Below are 17,142 nucleotides of genomic sequence, written 5' to 3' on the forward strand. Positions count from 1 at the left end.
GCCAGAGCAATTTGACCATACTCCTCCGATTTCTTTCTTCGCGGCGTGGTCCTCGGAAGGTGAGCTCTCACACATAAACTCTATCGTTTCCCTGGCTTTGGCTGACATCGCACCTAAATAGCTACAATGGCACGAATCGCAGCCACCGAAGATAACCGGTCGGTGACAATCTGCCAATGGCGAGCACTGCAAGAGAACACTTCAGAACCCATACACCTACTATCTTTGATTGAGCGAGCACAAAACGATACATCACACGCATGGATCTCTTTGGCGACAGCCGAGCAAATAATCCAGCAATGGGAACGTATCAAGTCCCTCCGCACACAGGGTAAACAGCTCCCCCTTTTTGGCGTTCCGTTCGCTGTAAAGGACAACATCGATGTAGCAGGTTTCTACACAACAGCAGCTTGTCCATCATTTGCTACAGAAATGGCCGCAACTGACGCAACTGTCGTGGCTCGGCTTAAGGAGCAGGGCGCTATTGTGGTGGGAAAGACAAATCTTGATCAGTTTGCCACAGGGCTCAGTGGCACCCGCTCACCATACGGAGTAGTTCAGAATCCATTTGATCCAGATCGTGTGAGTGGCGGGAGTAGCTCTGGGAGTGGTGTGGTTGTCAGTCAAGGCACAGTGCCGTTTGCGCTAGGAACCGACACGGCCGGCTCGGGCAGAGTCCCTGCTGGATTGAATAATGTGATCGGCCTCAAGCCCACCCGAGGAGCCTTGAGTACACAAGGCGTACTACCAGCCTGTCGCACATTAGACTGCGTGTCCATATTTGCCTTGACGTTGGAGGACGCCGCCCTGGTCTTACAACTGGCAGAAGGACCCGACGATGGAGACGCTTACTCCAGGGTTCGAGCGGACTGTGCCACGCAGAATATCTCGCGAGGTATGCTCCCGTCTCAACCTATCTTGGCGATCTGTTCGAGTGCGGATTGGTTCGGTTGCTCAAAGCAAGCCTCGGCCTATGCTGCAGCCCTGGCAAAGGCACAGCGACTGGGGTGGAAATTGGAACCTGTCGATTTCACGCCACTCTTCAAATTAGCCACCCTGTTATATGAGGGGCCGTGGGTCGCAGAGCGATACGCTGCTATCGAAGAATTCATTCGTACCGCACCTGCCGAGGCTATGAATCCAGTCGTCCGAGACATCATACTTAAAGCCGAAAAGTTCTCAGCCGTGGATGTGTTCCAGAACGAGTACTACCGACAGAAACTCTCACGCTATATTGAAAGTGTCTTCCGGAAATTTGAAGCAATCTTGGTGCCTACAACCCCCACTTTTCCCACGATTCAGATGCTGGAAGACGAGCCAGTTCTGGCCAACAGCCGGCTCGGCACATACACGAACTTTGTGAACTTCATGGACTGGTCCGCAGTGGCAATCCCAGCTGGCTTTCGAGATGATGGTTTACCATTCGGTATCACATTGATAGCCGGCGCATGGGAAGAATCGCGGTTGTTCAAACTGGGGTGCAAATGGCTCTCAGCCGGTCCACGTTTGTTGGGAGCCACTGGTTTAGAGTTTCAAGAGTCCTTATTCGCAATACCTTCCACCACCGACTCTATGAAGCTGGCTGTAGTTGGAGCCCATCTTTCTGGCTTTCCGCTTAACGAGGACTTGCTGTTACGGGACGCGGGTCTCCTCCAAACAACCCTCACATCCCCTTCGTACCAGCTATTTGCGCTACAAGCAGGGCCGTCCGTGCGGAAACCTGGACTCAAACGAGTCGCTGATGGAGGTAAGTCGATTGAGGTAGAAATTTGGAACATGCCACTCAACAACATGGGAAGTTTCCTGAACACCATCAAATCTCCACTGGGAATTGGTTCAATTGAGCTTCAGGATGGAAGCTGGGTGCACGGGTTTATTTGTGAACCTCACGGTCTTGGGGATGCCACAGATATCACAAGTTTCGGCGGGTGGAGAGGTTATACACAATCGCTAACCGGTTCCACCACCACTTCATAGTCACATTTGCACTGAAATTTATGTTCTATTAAGTTCTGTTCAAACTGTACGGAATATAGAGTAGGACTGGGACATTTGAGTCGGCCGGGAGTTCTTGGAGTTCAGGCGCCCCTTAGAAATTAACAAGAGACCTATTCGTGGCAGGTAAGATAAAGCAGCACAGTATCTAACAAATTGTACCTGCGGTCCAACGCACAAGTGGTTTATAGATGTCCTTGTCATCATATCATTGTTTAGATTTTACCCTTTAAATTTGTACTGGCTTCATTGAGCGATAGAATACCCAATTTTTGAGCAACCTGATCTCCTATCCTTAGAGTGCGTAAGGATGTAAGTAACTAGTGAGTGGCATCTTAAGCTCTTGCAGCCCCAGGCAATGCTATGTTCACGCACCGGGGCTTTAACATCGAGAAATATAAACAAAACGTTATTGATATTTCTCTTCGATCCACATTGTATAAGCTTCTTACCTTAACAGGTCTAGTTCCGGATTCATGATATTGGAACTAAGAGGCACTAGCATGCCTCGGTTGCCCACTGCTCCCGAGCCCCTCATTTTTGAGACGACGGCCATTTCAGCTTAAAACAGAATTCTGTATATTTCCATTTACTTGCTGCTACTGCACAAACTTTGGTTCATATCATGGCTCCCACCCTTGAACTCGCCTTTACCCTCGAGGTCGACCTCTCCCCTGCGCAAGACTTCGGCACCACCCACTGTGGTCATAGACGATTCATCCCAATCACGGGTGGAACTGTAGAGGGTCCCAAGCTCAAAGCTACTATCCTCTCGGGTGGTGGTGACTGGAACGCTCTTCGAGACGATGGCATGGGTCATGTATTTGCCAAATACACCATTCAAGCCGACGACGGGGCGTTAATTAGCGTCACCAATGAAGGGTGGATTCGGAAGTTCGAACAGAAGTCGGGCGCAGACGGCGATGACCCGTCGGGGGGCAAACAGGAGTCGGAATGGTATGCTAGGACCAATCCGCGATTCGAAGTGGCGGATGGACCTCATGGATGGCTGAATCGCACGTTATTTGTTGGAGACCTTCATCGCCCCAGTCGACCAAACCATGTTACAATTGATGTATATTCGGTGGAATGAGAATCGGTCGAGAAATTCATGGAAAGCAGTTTTAGAGCTTGACTATCAGATTTATGATTGATAGCCAATTCCTCTTGTGTCGTATAGTTCTTTCCTCCCGCCAAGCAGTAATTTCTTCAGTGGGACCATACTCATATCAGGGCGATCGATACGTAGAGATGTCAGGTAAATGGTGACGGCGATCGCCGCGCGCAAATGGAAGCATTGAAGATCAATAATCGAGGAACCCCCCTTTTTCGAATTATGTAGAGCAGACCGAGGAGGAAAGCCCCCAATAAGATCTAAATATGTTGAGAACTGGCAAACGGCTAACGCTGGACCTGGAAACATTCAGTGAACCCTTATCGGAATGTCCCGCCAGCAAAGGAGGGGACACGCCGTTGAGATGTTCGTTCTCTACAAAGGTCTAAAAATCGCGAGGCGCTGATCGAAAATATCAGGGGAGAAAATATAAAGAGCCTGAATATTTATTTGTGTGCCTAACAAACTGCGAATTAAGGTTTGGAGCATCTCGGCTTGCCAATGATCGCCGCAAAAAGTATTTGACGTCAGGACTGAGCGCTTCTCACCTTGGCCCCACTCAAGGCAGCAGCAAGAACGTTGAAAAAAATTACCAACATGAACAATGAAAAAGCGGGCTCTGGAACTGTCTGTCTAATTAATTATTCGCTATAATCATCTGTATTGGACCAAAAGTCGCATCTGACGATCTTTCATCTTGCAGCCGTCGGAGATGCGGCAGGGTCCTTCATGAATTCCAGCGGGCCCTTGTTCATTGCCCAAGAGGCTCTGTGCTATTACGAAATTAGCACAATCTATAACTCTTGCCCTAGATACCTCTTCTACGCGCTCTTGATTGCGAGTTGTGTGACTCGCTGGACAGGATGGCTTGCCGATGTCTTCCTAGGAGCCGCTGCCACATATGCAGGTACAGCTGCAATCGAGGCATTCATTCTGTTAGCTAGTGAACAGAAGAGACCAAAACCAGCACCGGTCACTATTCCCTTTATCTCAGATAACACGACTTTATGGAACGACTTTCCTCAGTTGATCACGGAAACGAACCAAGTCATGATCCAGCCTGGTTCTCTGGAGCTGGATGGCGATGCGGTCCTTGCTATCGTGGTGACAGGCTACCTTGTCTTCTTACCTCTCCAATGCTGGTCTCGCATTTTGACACACCAAAGAGCTCGAAATTTCTTGTTCTATCTATGGAACCTTTTGATGCTCACGGGCTCAATCTGCGCTTTAGTCTACGCAGCCAACAAATCCAAAACACCCACGCAATACATGTTCTGCTACCCAGGGCTCCCTCCTTATGATACCACGTCTAACGATGGCTGGCAATCATCATGGAGGACCTCAACTTGGAATGAAAGCGTCTGGGAGACTTTCTCAAACATAACTCGATGGAGTCTCATTGGAGATATCTGCTACAACCCGTGTTTTAACTCGTCACAAACACTTCGCCAGTCAACCTCATTGCAATCTTGGGTGGCAAGCAAAGACTCCGAACTTTCGCATCCTGCCCGTTTCTGGGATAAACTCATTTACTCAAGACGGTACATTTACAGTCTGATTATTCTTTGCCTCGTCTTGAATCTGGTTCACTTGACCTTCAAGTTTCTTCCCTACCGGTCGCGTATTCCCTCCGCTGAGATCATTGTGATCTGGAAAGAGAGGAAGAATATTTGGAACGGCTTCAAAGGAGAACTGAAAACCGCCCGGTCAAAAGCTAAGGAGGAATTAGTACACAAAGAGGCAGATCTCAGTAATGGCAATTCACCACTATCGAGTCACATTCGACCCCTTTTCAGCATGACTTTCCTGAGAGCTTTCATGCGAGTCTTAGCGGACTTTCTCATTCTCTTCGGTCTTGTCTTCAGTATGATCATCAGCCCATTTACCATTATTGCCTTTGTGGCCTGGGCCGAGTGGACTATATACAATGACGGGCCTGCTCAGGAAAGTCCCAGACAAGTTGGACAATGGTCTTACTTAGTGTCCATTGGACTGCTTTTGATCTCGGCTGCAATATTGACACTGAAGTACCGTCTTGCTACAATGTCTGAGCTGGATGAGGAAATCGAAAAGTTACGAGATGATCTGGAGAAATTGGAGCAGAGAAAGGAAAAGCGACTAAGGTCAGCAACTGCGCCATTGATGACACTGGAGAATACCACCGAAGATGGTTGATGCGGGTGACATGGAGGTACGAATTGATTTTGGCCAAATTCATGATTGATACCATCGCATGAGTGAGAGCCTCCATCTTTGTAGACAAGACTTGTCAGAATAATACTCCAGTTCAGCTTTTATGGCCTTCTAAGGCAGTGTGGCTTGGGTAGTTTAACCTACTATATAGTCATCTGACCATAGAATTCGTGCGTTGTCGCTTGGGCCCTTACCCACATGGATGTTGCTTCTCGTGCCGAAGTTGACCCGTGTCACATTTGCTCTAGAGGCAGTCTTATTGTTAGCGTGGAATTTAGCAAGTTCGCACGTCTTTTTCTAGATTTGCATGCGATCATGCTAAAAACACCCGACTCCCCTGATTGGCGCCACATCTGCAAACCTAGAGTATGAAACAGGACTCAGCCCCGCAAACCCCCCACTAGACGCCCCCGCAATTCGAGCTGAAGTTCATCGCCTCTTTGTTATCTTGACCCATCTCGAGTACGTAGCCGATTACTTGGCAGTCATGGCATTCGTGCGGGGTGAGCCGTCGTCAGGGAGGGTGATTGGCTCAATCGGCAAATATGTTGCAAAACCAGATGCAGAGTGCCTGTCATGGCGCCTCCTATTTGATGAAGTTTATTAATTGGGTTTAGGCTCTGCTCTTAGTCCTCGCTTAGAGATAAGATTTGCATCATGTCCAAGCTCATGTTACATTCCACAACAGGAACCTCGGTGGTCCTGTAGTGTACACCCCTCAATGTCCGTGCTGTACAAACGATCCTATATTATTTATTGAATCCGGGGTAATTCTGGTTAGTAGAGTGCTCACATCACCTCCATTCAAGCTCTATCATGCAAGACGCAGGTACAAAGTCCACCGCTGACTTTATCGAGAATGTTTCCCCCACGGATACAAATGATAGCCCGCAGGCGGTTCATGTTCCCCTGTGGCAATCGATGAAGAAATGGCCTAGAGTTGTCGTATACAATCTGGCTCTAAGCTCTGCCATCCTCTTGTATGGATATGATCTCGTCATCGTGGGAAACGTCTCTTCGATGCCAACATTCCAGTAAGTTTCCCGCTCAACTGTGGGTTTCTCTAGTCTGACCACCGAAAGACATCGCTTTGGACAGCGGCTCGGAGCTAAATATATCATCCCGTCGATGTGGCTTTCGTTGTGGAACGCGGCGAGTCCGATCGGGATGATGATCGGGGCCATGTTTGGTGGTCATTTTCAAGATCGTGGAGGACGTCGCCTGGCGCTCGCAACAGGGAGTTTCTTATCCGCCATCGCGGTTGCAATGTGCTATGTTGCGGATTTACCTGACGATATAGATTCGCGACGGGGGGTATTTCTGGGTGGCAAGCTTTTCCAGGGAATTTGTATTGGCATACTCCTCTGTGTGGTCCAGACTTACATGTCCGAGGTTTTGCCGGTGGTTCTGCGAGGACCGATCATTGCTTTCCTCCCAATTTTCACCTTGCTAGGACAACTACTCGGATCCATCGTGGTCTACACTTCTCTCAAGTACGATGGTGCAACAGGCTATCGGATATGTTTCGCGTCCCAATGGCCCTTTTCCGCGGTTCCTTTTGCACTGGCTGCACTACTTCCCGAAAGCCCAACATGGCTTGTAAGAAGGGGAAGATTGGACAAAGCACTGAAAGCGCAGAAACGACTCGATACGGAGAGCATCGACTCAGCGGCTATTGTTGACGAAATTCGCACATCAATCTTGGTTGAAGAGGAGGAGAGAAAGTCACAGACTTATATGGACTGTTTCAGGGGAATTCACAGGAGAAGAACGCTGATCGTTGCGTTTTCCAGCGCTCTACCTCAGCTGTTTGGCCTACAACTCTTGGCTAGTGCGTCATATTTCATGCAGATTGTCGGGATGAGCTCTTCAAACAGTCTGATATTCTTGATTCTCGGTATTGGACTTGGCCTGATTGCCAATGTGGTCAGTTTGTGGGTGCTCAATGGATTTGGAAGGCGCTTCCTTTGCCTTGTAACTCTTGGCACATCTATGGTTCTATGGCTCGCAATGGGCATCGCGGGATGCTTCACGGGTGTCGTAACCATCTGGTGAGTCACTTTTCATGACGAATCTAACATCCCCTTTGAACATCTCTAACAATCTACCAGGTATACCGCCGTCACTATGATGATTGTTACCATGGTCTGCGGCCTGGGCGTCTGGCCCGCATCTCATGTTGTGGCTGCAGAGACCTCGTCACTACAACTTCGTGCCAAGTCTCAGGGGATTGGGTGGTTTGTGAGTGGTATTGCTTCTGGTGTTTTCTCCATCATCTTGCCGTATATATATAACGCAGATCAAGGTAATCTGAGAGCAAAGACAGGTTTTGTGATGGCGGGATTCGCAGCGGTCGGGGTCGTGGCCACTTGGTTCGCTGTGCCTGAAATGAAGGGTCGGTCGCCTATGGAGATTGACCGCATGTTTGCATTGAGACTCCCAACGCGGTCGTTCAAGCTGTGGAGGAGTGATGTGGTTCTTGAGAAGGATATAGTTACTGCGGATCAGGCTGCAAGAGCGTAAACTGCTAGTTTCATACCAACTGACCATGCTATTTACTGAAAAATGTTATCTCTTTCAAGGATATGCTTTATTGTCATCGCCCTTGATTCAAATGTGCGATCGACCACATCTTGAAAAATTGGCATACTTACTCGTAGATAATGGGTCCGCTTAAGTTGCAATCTGTAGGCCATGAAGGATCAACGACAGGCATGATGAAATTGGAAAAGAGAACACATATCAATTCTGGTAGATGTGCACGTCTATGATTCATGCAGTCGAAAGTGTTGAGTATTTGGGATTTTGTTGAGTCTAATAGGCGACCTTTACCGTTGTGATATATTTCGGAGCGTTAGAAATATTTGATCCGTGGAGGTAGGATAGAATAGTCTAATTGGCTATCTTTGAATTAGTTCTATCTTCAACTATCGATGCGTAGCTTGCAAAGTGTTCTGTGTGAGACTTGCAATTTTTATTCATGGAATACGAGTCCAATGTCTCCTAGATCAGACGAAGTGATTTCTTGTACATTCATATTTGGGAAGTGCCAAGACCTCCACTAAAATGCAGATAGGCTATCTGGAATAAAGTTTGTCCGCATCTCAGATCGACCCACTTCCCTGTCCTTGTCTTGTACAAGAACGGCCTGCAGCTGAAATCACCTTCATCAGAGTTCGTGGCGGGCTATCACGGCTTACTTAATTACCAAGTCTACCGGTGGAGTCAACAAAACACCGCTAGAGTGTCTTAAAATGATAGCGAACGACAATGAGACCGCCCAGCCACCTGGGCGGGCAACTCGATCCTCGCTTGCATGCGCGCCGTGTCGATACAAGCATTTACGCTGCGATGGCAAGAAGCCGGCCTGCAGCCGCTGCACAGTTGATAAAAAAGAATGTACTTATCATGCGTCTCGACGCCGGGGAAATCCAAGGCAAAAGCAGTCACAAGAATCTTCAACGACGACGACAACCGTATCCGACAGCTCCCCAGCATCTATTCTTGAAAACCAGAGATATTTCGATCTTCCGGTGCAGGTAGCTTTGAACAACAACAATGTGGACCTACCCCAAGCGAATTCGGAGTCCATTCTGCTTGGTCTCTACTACGAATTCTTCCATGCAGCTCATCCGTGTGTCCTGCCTCGTCAATTCTTGAATACATACGCCAATCAAAGCGCAATTCAACCTCTTCTACTGGTTTTGAACTACATCGGCTCTCTGTTTGCAAGCTCCATGTCTTCTGACTCACTGCATCAAGAAATACAGACCTACCTGGTCAGCATTCGAAACAGGACGCGCTCCATCACGGGATTCGATGTGCAAGCTGTACTACTTTGCTCAATCGCTATATATTGGTGCAATGAGCCAGATGCTGGCGTTGAGCTGGTGGACGAAGCTATTCGCCTAGCCTTGGAGCTTGGGATGAACCGACAAGAGTATGCAGACGAGAACAGCCAAAATGATCCAATCCTAGCCGAAAGCTGGCGGCGGACGTGGTGGCAAATCTACATTACAGACACACACATTGCCGGCAGTACACATAAATTCCCATTTCGCTGTAGCAACATCGAAATGACCGTGAATCTTCCCTGCGAAGAACGAGATTATGAATCGGGTGTAAGCAGAATTACATGACTGAATAACCTAGATGATCATCACTGATTGTCAGTACAGATAATTCCCAGGCCTAGAAGTCTGCAAGAATATGACAACCGTGAATTCTTCTCTGACGATGAAGTCGGCTTCTCATCGTATGCTGAACTCATCGGATTGACGAGGGGAATCGACCAAGCCTTGTCACCCGGAGCTACATCTGATGTCCAGCTTTACTCTTCGATGTGCTCAAATTCGGATACCAGTGTCACCGCTTGGCATTCACTTCTGCCCAACTCCAAGAGAACCATCTTGCGACCCGACGGTACTGTTGACGAAGTCATGTTTAAAGCAGAGTTTATCATGCATACGTGAGTCACCAATTCCCTTGCACTTTTAAGTAGGCACCTTAGACTAATCCTACTTAGGTATACCATTGAGGTGCATCGACCAATGTCATCACTTGCTTACAGTACGATTGAAGCTATCTCCCGCTGTGCTCCTCTGGCCCCCTCCGAAGGGTTCAACTGTAGCAACTCGGCGGAGCGCCAATTACACACAATGAAGTGCCTTGCCGCCATCGACAAACTGCAATACCTTCTGACCCTTCCCACCAATATCACGACCCACTCACCTTTCATTATCTGCATGCTGGCCAATGTCACCATTGCACATCTTTCAGCTTGTCGATTTGTTCTTGAGGGAAAGAAGCGCACACAATGTCGGGAGAAGATACGCCTTACTATGGGAACATTGAAACGCCTGAGTGACTATTGGACATTGGGCAAACGAACATATCGAGAGATCGGCATCATTGCGCGAGAGATATTGTGCCTGATTGATAAATCGCCCACACCCGCACCCGAACCGCTAGTAGATTCATCGTTTGTTCCATCAGCAGTTGATCTGAGCGCACTGGGATTAATACCTGGACCCGACTTTGATTTTTGTGCATTCTTTGACTCGGGCATAGGAGCAACTATGGAGGAGAGTCGACAGCTGGTTTTGTAAAATATCTTGCAATAATATTTCATGCGTTTTTCTCTCACAGTGTGAGTTGAAAAGAAATCAATTTCATCTCTATTTAGCGGCAATAGCTATCTAACCGAATCAACGATATTCTTCATCAATTTGAATCAGCGCGCCCATTCCATCACGCTCCAAAACATCGGTGTCCAAAACCAGAGTAGCAAACAAGGTCGCCGGCTCGGTTTTGCTCGCATTGTCGCTAATACGGTGGTGGCAACCTGGCGCCTCATACCAAGTCTCTCCAGCCTTGATAACCTTCATCGGATCGTTGTTCATTTTGTTCAACAGAGTGCCGCTGATAACATATGCGGCCACTGCGCTGCCACCGTGTCGATGAGGCGGAGTCGAGCCGTTTGGAGGGAATTCCACACGCAAGCCGACGATGCTTTTGCCAGGGCAGTTTCCCAGTTTGTACTGGTAGGCGATGTTGATTTCCGGCATCGGGCGGCTACGCAAGTCATCAATTTATGTGAACGCGTAGATGTTATGAGTCTTTCCACTCACCTAGGATCATAGGTTGGCTCGGCCATGTTGATTATCGTCGTGGGAGGTTTGGAGTAGATCGGGGATTGGTAAAATAAAATTTTGATGTGTTGCGATTGTCTATGGTGCTTGGAACCAAGCTGGCATTTATAGCTGGCTGAATGTTTGTCTTGATCGGACCAGTGTTTTCGTCTCAACGCGGGGAGATGTGATTTGTGAAATCGACCGTTCCGAATAGCCTAAAGGTCTATTTTGTAGATCTTTCCTGGCGAGATGCCCCATTAGTGGTTATTACTCGATCGCTGCACCCTTCATTGGGTGACGTGGGTTACACGGCGCGGTAGGCTATCAATAGGCTATCAATCGAGACCCGGCACGGCCGTACCACGCCACAACCGCCGAGTCGGACAGTGTCATTGACAATTAGACAGCGAATTATTCTATTTTCCTGCCATTACATCATAGTGCCTACATTATGGATGCCAGATAGAGCAGAATTTTCTGTATCCGCGAAACCATGATGGCGCTCGCCCCAACTCCGGGAGATAAGGTAGCCTTTGCAGGTTAGTCACCGGGTCATCGGTTGCCTGAAATCTAGCCCATATAACTCTCAGGAGCGATTCTATCATAAAAGGGACCCTCTCAAGACTTTCTGTAAATATCAGAATTGCACTCCATTAATCAATCTTCGACATTGAGCTTCCTTCTTTCCATTCATCCTTTCACCGAATCATCACCGAATCATCATGTCAGAAATCAAGATCCAGTCTGGGATCATTATGAGTGGACTAGGAATTGCTCATATAGCCCACGATTTGGCTATTCCATCGCCCGACGCAGGCCAACTTCTGATCAAGACACGAGCCATAGCTCTCAACACGCCCGACTGGATGGCGCTGGACAAGTTGGGGAGACCAGGTGCCGGAATGGGCTTTGACTTTGCTGGTGAAGTCGTGGAAATCGGTGACAGATGCGAGAATTGGACGGTCGGTGACCGGATAGCTGGGTTTATTCATGCGTGTATGCCTCATCTCTCTCCTTGAGAATTTCTAGCACACATTGACAAGATACTCAACCCAGGTCATGCCGTAAACTATGCGAATGGTTCCTTCCGGGAATATCTATTGGCAGATGCAGATCTTGTGATGCGCATACCGGAAAATCTCCCATTTGCAGATGCTTCAACGCTAGGCATGGGGATTAGTACCGCTGCGCAAGCACTTTACCAGTGGCTTCCTTTGCCGTTGCCTACTAGTGATGCAACACCGTCTGGCCATACCGTTTTGATTTACGGCGGAAGCACTGCAACCGGCAGCATTGCTATACAATTAGCGAAACTGTGAGTTTATTCCGATGCCATGTTGCAGATTTTGCATACTGACTTGTTTATAGCTCAGGACTCAGGGTCATCACAACGTGCTCAGAGCAACACTTCTCTTGGCTCAGATCTCTGGGCGCCGATGAGGTCATCAATTATCGTAACCCTGATGCTATCGAGAAAATCAGAACCCTTGTCCACAAAGACGGTTTGTACTCAGTTCTGGACTGCATTGCAGATACTAAGACTGCTGCCTTTTGTTATGAATGCTTTTCTGTCCCTCAAGAATCGTCAGAACAGGCTCCGTCGTTGGTATATGCTGGACTCATGGTACCACCAGATGTGCCGGAGCAACCAGAGTCTCTTCCAGCCTCCGCCAAGGTCAAAAGTGTGTGGAACATTGTTTACACATGTTTTGGAAGACGCTTCACTATTATTAATGAGGATTTGGGGATAAAGCGGACGTGGGAGGCGTCGAAGGAAGACAAAGCTTTTATGATCGCATTTTATCGGCGCGTTGAAGAATTCCTTCAAAACAAATTGTTGAAACCCATGCCGATTGAAATACGCAAAGGAGGCCTTGAGGGTGTTCTCGAAGGGGTCGATGATGTTCGTCAGGGCACCGTTCGTGGGAAGAAATTAGTTTATGAGCTATGAGATGGTGATGTTTCTCGTTTCTTCCTTTATTGAGTGATTGGCGACCCCTTGGATTTTGTATTGCGTATATAGAGGCGTTGATTAATGCACACGTTTTGGTCAACTAAATGGACAGAGAAGAAAATATAGCCGCGACGATGCCAGCGGCAAGGGGGAATGCGCCCGGGTATTGACGACCGCTCGAGCCATTCTTCTTGTTACTACTACCACTGCCGGTAGTACTGTTTCCATCTGTCTTGGTACTGTTGTTGAAGCCAACTGTCTTAAGCCAAGTAGGCTTAGAGCTGTCTGTCTTAAGCTCATCCGAATGATAAGAGTCGATCGTTCCCTCGAACGTGATCGTCATCTTAGCCTCGATCAGAGTGTCTGCTTCGCAGAAGTCTTGGTTTTGAGGCCTATCCTCACAGCCCTGGACTGCTTGAATGTAAGCATCCAGGGTAAGTTTGGCAGTCTTATCGTCGAACACAATGTCGAAAGTTGGGTCTGGATACGAGATATTGGACCCTGTGGTAGGCCAGTAGTAGTTGGAGATCATGTATGCAGACCAATCAGTGGCCTGCGTTCCATTGCAGGATGTCATGTTGAATACAATCGGGTAAGTTGAATCGAATGTGCTGTCGCTGCCATATTCGGTGAAGGTACTTGAAACGTTGTAGGGTGCCTTGCTAGTCTCGGCAAGAGTGAGATTGAAGAGATCGGGTTCCGTAAAAGAGCCATTGTATGAATCCAAAGGCCTATTCACGTTGTTAGTAGATATAGCAGCATGTGTACTTATTGCCTTACAATGCAGAGAATAGTGCCCAGTCCCATGGTAAATCTGTGATCTCTTTACTTGCGTTGAGCACACTGAAGTTGAAGCCTGGATCCCACAGGGTCAGGACAACGTTGAGGGGATTGCTGCCAGCATTGTATTTGGCCCGCTCCGTAAGTCCAAGGATTGTATCGAATTTGGTATTGTAGGTGTTGCCCTTCAAATTCGGGCACCAAGTGGTGTCAAGGGTCCCTTCTTCCTTCGCGGCGACTCCACCAAAGGGCTCGATCTGGATTGTCGTCGAACCGTTGTAGTATCTGCGGCGTGTAAGAAACGACATCTATTGAGTAGGACTGTGTAAAACTCACGATCCAACCCAATGATACAGGTTACTGAAGGTCACATTGTCCGGTCGGAAGTTCAATGAAGGGTCATAGCTCGCATCGTTTGCTGCTGCTGCTAATGTTGCCGAGGCCAATCCCAAGGCCACCACTCGGGCAATTTGAGAACCTCGCATCTTGTTTATGCTTTGAAAGAATGACTATTTTGAAGGAATGACTGTCTTGAGCGAGTGACTGCTTGAATCGAAAGCGGAAAGACTAACAACTCCTAGGGAATAAAGGGACTAGCCTGGGGTGGTCCAGTTTTTAAAGTAGGTTGGGGTTAGGTACCATTCACACCCTCGTTCATTATTCTTGGTTTAAGCGGCACTATCCGGCACACCAGACCGATTCTGAGCTAGCTCCGATAGCCTGGTCCCAACCGAATATATTCTCCAGCCAATAGCATGGTTGAATGACTCGTCGTCCAGATCAAACCCCTTAAAGGGGCCTTGCCAAGCCTTGTCGGCCCCCAAACGTCCCTCGCTAAGCTCGACGACCGGCAGAGCAGACCAGGGACGGAGTGAATGTGATTGGAAACATTGCCTGAATTGGGGTTTATTATCTCCGAGCCCCATATTTGGCTGCAACGGTGAATTTTTATTGGGTCTATTCATGTTTCCAGCCTTGAGAAATCAATATTAGGAGGGGCCTTCAGAGCCTCAATTCGCGGTGGACTGGTCGGCTAAATGAACCCAATTTTCGCGTTGCGGGGCCCTGTTGCTTGTACATGCTGCTTGGTGTTCTTTTAAATGATTCGGTAGCAAATGAGCTGCTATGTATCTCCATATTTGGATGGATTGACATGCTCCAGTCTGTTCGAAATGCTCCCACAGAGTTTGAAGTGCTGCGCTGGATGAGAACGAATATATGACTGAATTAGAAAAAGAAACATGCTAGACGTAGAAGTGCTATGGAATAGGACCCCCTAAGCCCTGCCTTTGTTCGGACATCATCCACCCTTAAACACCTGAGTCATACTGGTTAACATCCTTCGCAGCGACATAGCTCTTCCAATTTGCGCAAGTGGAGTTAAGCGAGTCATGATCGAATGTAATGTCCGTGATTCGTTCTAGTAGTTGGACGGCAAAGCCCTCGGAGGTATGCCACGCAATATGACAATGCATGAGCCAGACCTATAGTTAACCAATATTGTTAGTAAAGTCGATCCATGAGATACCTCGTAGAAAAACCTACACCAGGGTTGTTAGTCTTCATGGCAATCACCACATATCCACTCGCAGGCAGCATAACAACATCTCTTCGCGGCGCGTTGACCAAGGTGAGGCTACTGGTCATGGAAGTATCAAAGTTTCCATATCCAGAGCCGAGGACCCAGAAATCATGTCCGTGAAGATGCATGGGGTGATCCTGGGCGAATGGAGAATGGATAACCATGTATACCCATTCGTCTGCACTAGGCAGGTGAATGACGCGCTGCTTAGCCAACCACGTCCTGTTCCCTTCGGAGATTTGGAGAAGAGATGGGTATTCCCATTGTGTGTGGAGGGAAGTCTTATTCATCAGCCAAAGGAGGGCGTTATCAGTGACCTGAACTTCGACATTCTCATCCTCGCCATAGGCATACGTGCTAGATGCGTTGATGGGGAGGTAAGGGACTATATTTGCTGGATCCTCGTCGGCACAAGAGTCAGTGTAACTATATGCCGAGGTGGTAGGGTCCGCAGTGGAAGAGTTGTCGTAGCGAATGATACCCTTGACCTTGTCGGTTGCATCGGTCTCTGAGCAAGCCGACTGGGGAATAGCCCTTAGCCAGAAGTTTCCACTCGTCAATTGTTTTGCAGTGACAATGACATCGTATCGTTGACCCATACCAATACTCAGGTCTGTTGTATTATAAGGTACAATGGGCACAAAGTCAGTCGCGATGACCTCAAGGTCGTGTTTGTCAATCATGAAACGGAAATGCTGATCAGCTGCAGCATTGACCAATCGCATCCGGTATCTTTTGCCAGCCTCAAAGGTTGTTGAAAAGCGAGAACCTTTGGTTCCCCAGGTGTTTGTTCCATTGATAAGACCGTTTGGGGCTGTGGGGGGTCCTCCAGTGGAGGCTTGAAGGACGAGCTGATCAGCGGTGGCCTATAGTCATTAGCACGTACTCTTCGCAGCATAAATTCTCCACTTCTCAAGTCACTCAACTAATAGGAGTGTCTCTACTTACATGATACCAATCATTTAGAAAGACGTGTCCGAGATCGATATCGTAGTTTGCGGTTGCTGGGCCATTGATCTGAATTCCACCAAACACGCCGTCCCAAGCTTGAACATAGAAATGAGAGTGATACCAGCCAGTGCCATACTCAACTGCACGCCAGCGGTATGTAAAATAATCCCCGGGTGCAATTGGACATTGAGTAATACTGGGGACACCATCCATGGCATCTGTCCAGTTTTGACGAATGCCATGAAAATGTAGGCCAGTGCCGTTGTTCTGTAGCGAGTTCGTCACATGCACAACTATTGACCTTCATCAGTCTTGACCCAACGAATGTAGGAGGAGAAGGGATGCAATTGTCTTACCGACAGTGTCACCCCAATCAGCTATGATGGTTGGGCCCGGGAAAGAACCGTTGATGAGTTGAACCGGCATTTCAACCCCATCTGGGCCCGCAGTGGTATTCTCAACATTGAACCAGTACTCGCGAACCACACCAGTATCAGGTACCTTCTCGTAATAGTTGGTAGAAATGTCAAACCCGTCACTCCAGCACGCCCGGTTTGAGGGGCTATTGACACAACCTTTGTGTCTCACATGCTTGGCGTGCTTGGAAGATAAAGTTGAAGCTCCAAAGATTCCTGGAAAAAGAAGAAGAGACGATAAAGCAAGGGGAAGAGAGCGCATGACAGTAATGACAGCCGCGGTAGGGGCGGGAAAATAAATCAGGAAGAGCCTCTCAGAAACAAGATGCAAATGATGGGAAATTCGAGTGTCTTCACTGGTTTTTCTGGTAGGTGCAGTGTCGGGCCATACTTTATGCCCGGCCTGGTTTCTGTCAGGGGAAACAAGTAGGGCTGCCTGGTACTAAACAAACAGGTAAAGGATCCAGAGGATTCGCACTCTTGGTACACATCATGCCTTCGATAGTTGCAGGTAAGCGTCTCCA

General features: G+C 48.2%; 9 protein-coding genes across 9 annotated transcripts; 6 read left to right on the forward strand and 3 right to left on the reverse strand.

Annotated features, from left to right (window-relative positions):
- Positions 1-126: 126 nt before the first annotated feature.
- On the forward strand, positions 127-1,977 carry N7496_005528 (allophanate hydrolase; the record flags this gene model as incomplete). The annotated part of the gene is made up of 1 exon (XM_056698457.1): positions 127-1,977. The coding sequence occupies one exon, from the start codon at positions 127-129 to the stop codon at positions 1,975-1,977; it is 1,851 nt and encodes a 616-aa protein (XP_056556982.1).
- Positions 1,978-2,620: 643 nt separating this feature from the next.
- N7496_005529 (DUF3237 domain-containing protein) lies at positions 2,621-3,088 on the forward strand (the record flags this gene model as incomplete). Its single annotated transcript, XM_056698458.1, has 1 exon — positions 2,621-3,088. One exon carries the CDS (start codon positions 2,621-2,623, stop codon positions 3,086-3,088), a length of 468 nt encoding a protein of 155 aa, XP_056556983.1.
- A 750-nt stretch (positions 3,089-3,838) lies between these two features.
- N7496_005530 (uncharacterized protein) lies at positions 3,839-5,284 on the forward strand (the record flags this gene model as incomplete). Its single annotated transcript, XM_056698459.1, has 1 exon — positions 3,839-5,284. The coding sequence occupies one exon, from the start codon at positions 3,839-3,841 to the stop codon at positions 5,282-5,284; it is 1,446 nt and encodes a 481-aa protein (XP_056556984.1).
- An 834-nt stretch (positions 5,285-6,118) lies between these two features.
- Positions 6,119-7,825, forward strand: N7496_005531 (Major facilitator superfamily domain general substrate transporter; the record flags this gene model as incomplete). Its single annotated transcript, XM_056698460.1, has 3 exons — positions 6,119-6,336; positions 6,385-7,353; positions 7,414-7,825. 3 exons carry the CDS (start codon positions 6,119-6,121, stop codon positions 7,823-7,825), a joined length of 1,599 nt encoding a protein of 532 aa, XP_056556985.1.
- Positions 7,826-8,556: 731 nt separating this feature from the next.
- Positions 8,557-10,410, forward strand: N7496_005532 (putative C6 transcription factor; the record flags this gene model as incomplete). Its single annotated transcript, XM_056698461.1, has 3 exons — positions 8,557-9,423; positions 9,481-9,770; positions 9,828-10,410. 3 exons carry the CDS (start codon positions 8,557-8,559, stop codon positions 10,408-10,410), a joined length of 1,740 nt encoding a protein of 579 aa, XP_056556986.1.
- Positions 10,411-10,509: 99 nt separating this feature from the next.
- Positions 10,510-10,958, reverse strand: N7496_005533 (cupin domain-containing protein; the record flags this gene model as incomplete). Its single annotated transcript, XM_056698462.1, has 2 exons — positions 10,510-10,876; positions 10,933-10,958. The coding sequence occupies 2 exons, from the start codon at positions 10,956-10,958 to the stop codon at positions 10,510-10,512; spliced, it is 393 nt and encodes a 130-aa protein (XP_056556987.1).
- A 699-nt stretch (positions 10,959-11,657) lies between these two features.
- On the forward strand, positions 11,658-12,886 carry N7496_005534 (zinc-binding alcohol dehydrogenase family protein; the record flags this gene model as incomplete). The annotated part of the gene is made up of 3 exons (XM_056698463.1): positions 11,658-11,931; positions 11,992-12,250; positions 12,304-12,886. 3 exons carry the CDS (start codon positions 11,658-11,660, stop codon positions 12,884-12,886), a joined length of 1,116 nt encoding a protein of 371 aa, XP_056556988.1.
- A 103-nt stretch (positions 12,887-12,989) lies between these two features.
- N7496_005535 (uncharacterized protein) lies at positions 12,990-14,154 on the reverse strand (the record flags this gene model as incomplete). Its single annotated transcript, XM_056698464.1, has 3 exons — positions 12,990-13,620; positions 13,670-13,954; positions 14,006-14,154. 3 exons carry the CDS (start codon positions 14,152-14,154, stop codon positions 12,990-12,992), a joined length of 1,065 nt encoding a protein of 354 aa, XP_056556989.1.
- An 825-nt stretch (positions 14,155-14,979) lies between these two features.
- Positions 14,980-16,880, reverse strand: N7496_005536 (extracellular dihydrogeodin oxidase/laccase; the record flags this gene model as incomplete). Its single annotated transcript, XM_056698465.1, has 4 exons — positions 14,980-15,153; positions 15,215-16,117; positions 16,200-16,495; positions 16,559-16,880. The coding sequence occupies 4 exons, from the start codon at positions 16,878-16,880 to the stop codon at positions 14,980-14,982; spliced, it is 1,695 nt and encodes a 564-aa protein (XP_056556990.1).
- Positions 16,881-17,142: the final 262 nt, after the last annotated feature.

The sequence above is a fragment of the Penicillium cataractarum genome (genome assembly GCF_028827025.1).
Source record: "Penicillium cataractarum strain IBT 29864 chromosome Unknown utg000004l, whole genome shotgun sequence".
NCBI classification, from domain to species: domain Eukaryota; kingdom Fungi; phylum Ascomycota; class Eurotiomycetes; order Eurotiales; family Aspergillaceae; genus Penicillium; species Penicillium cataractarum.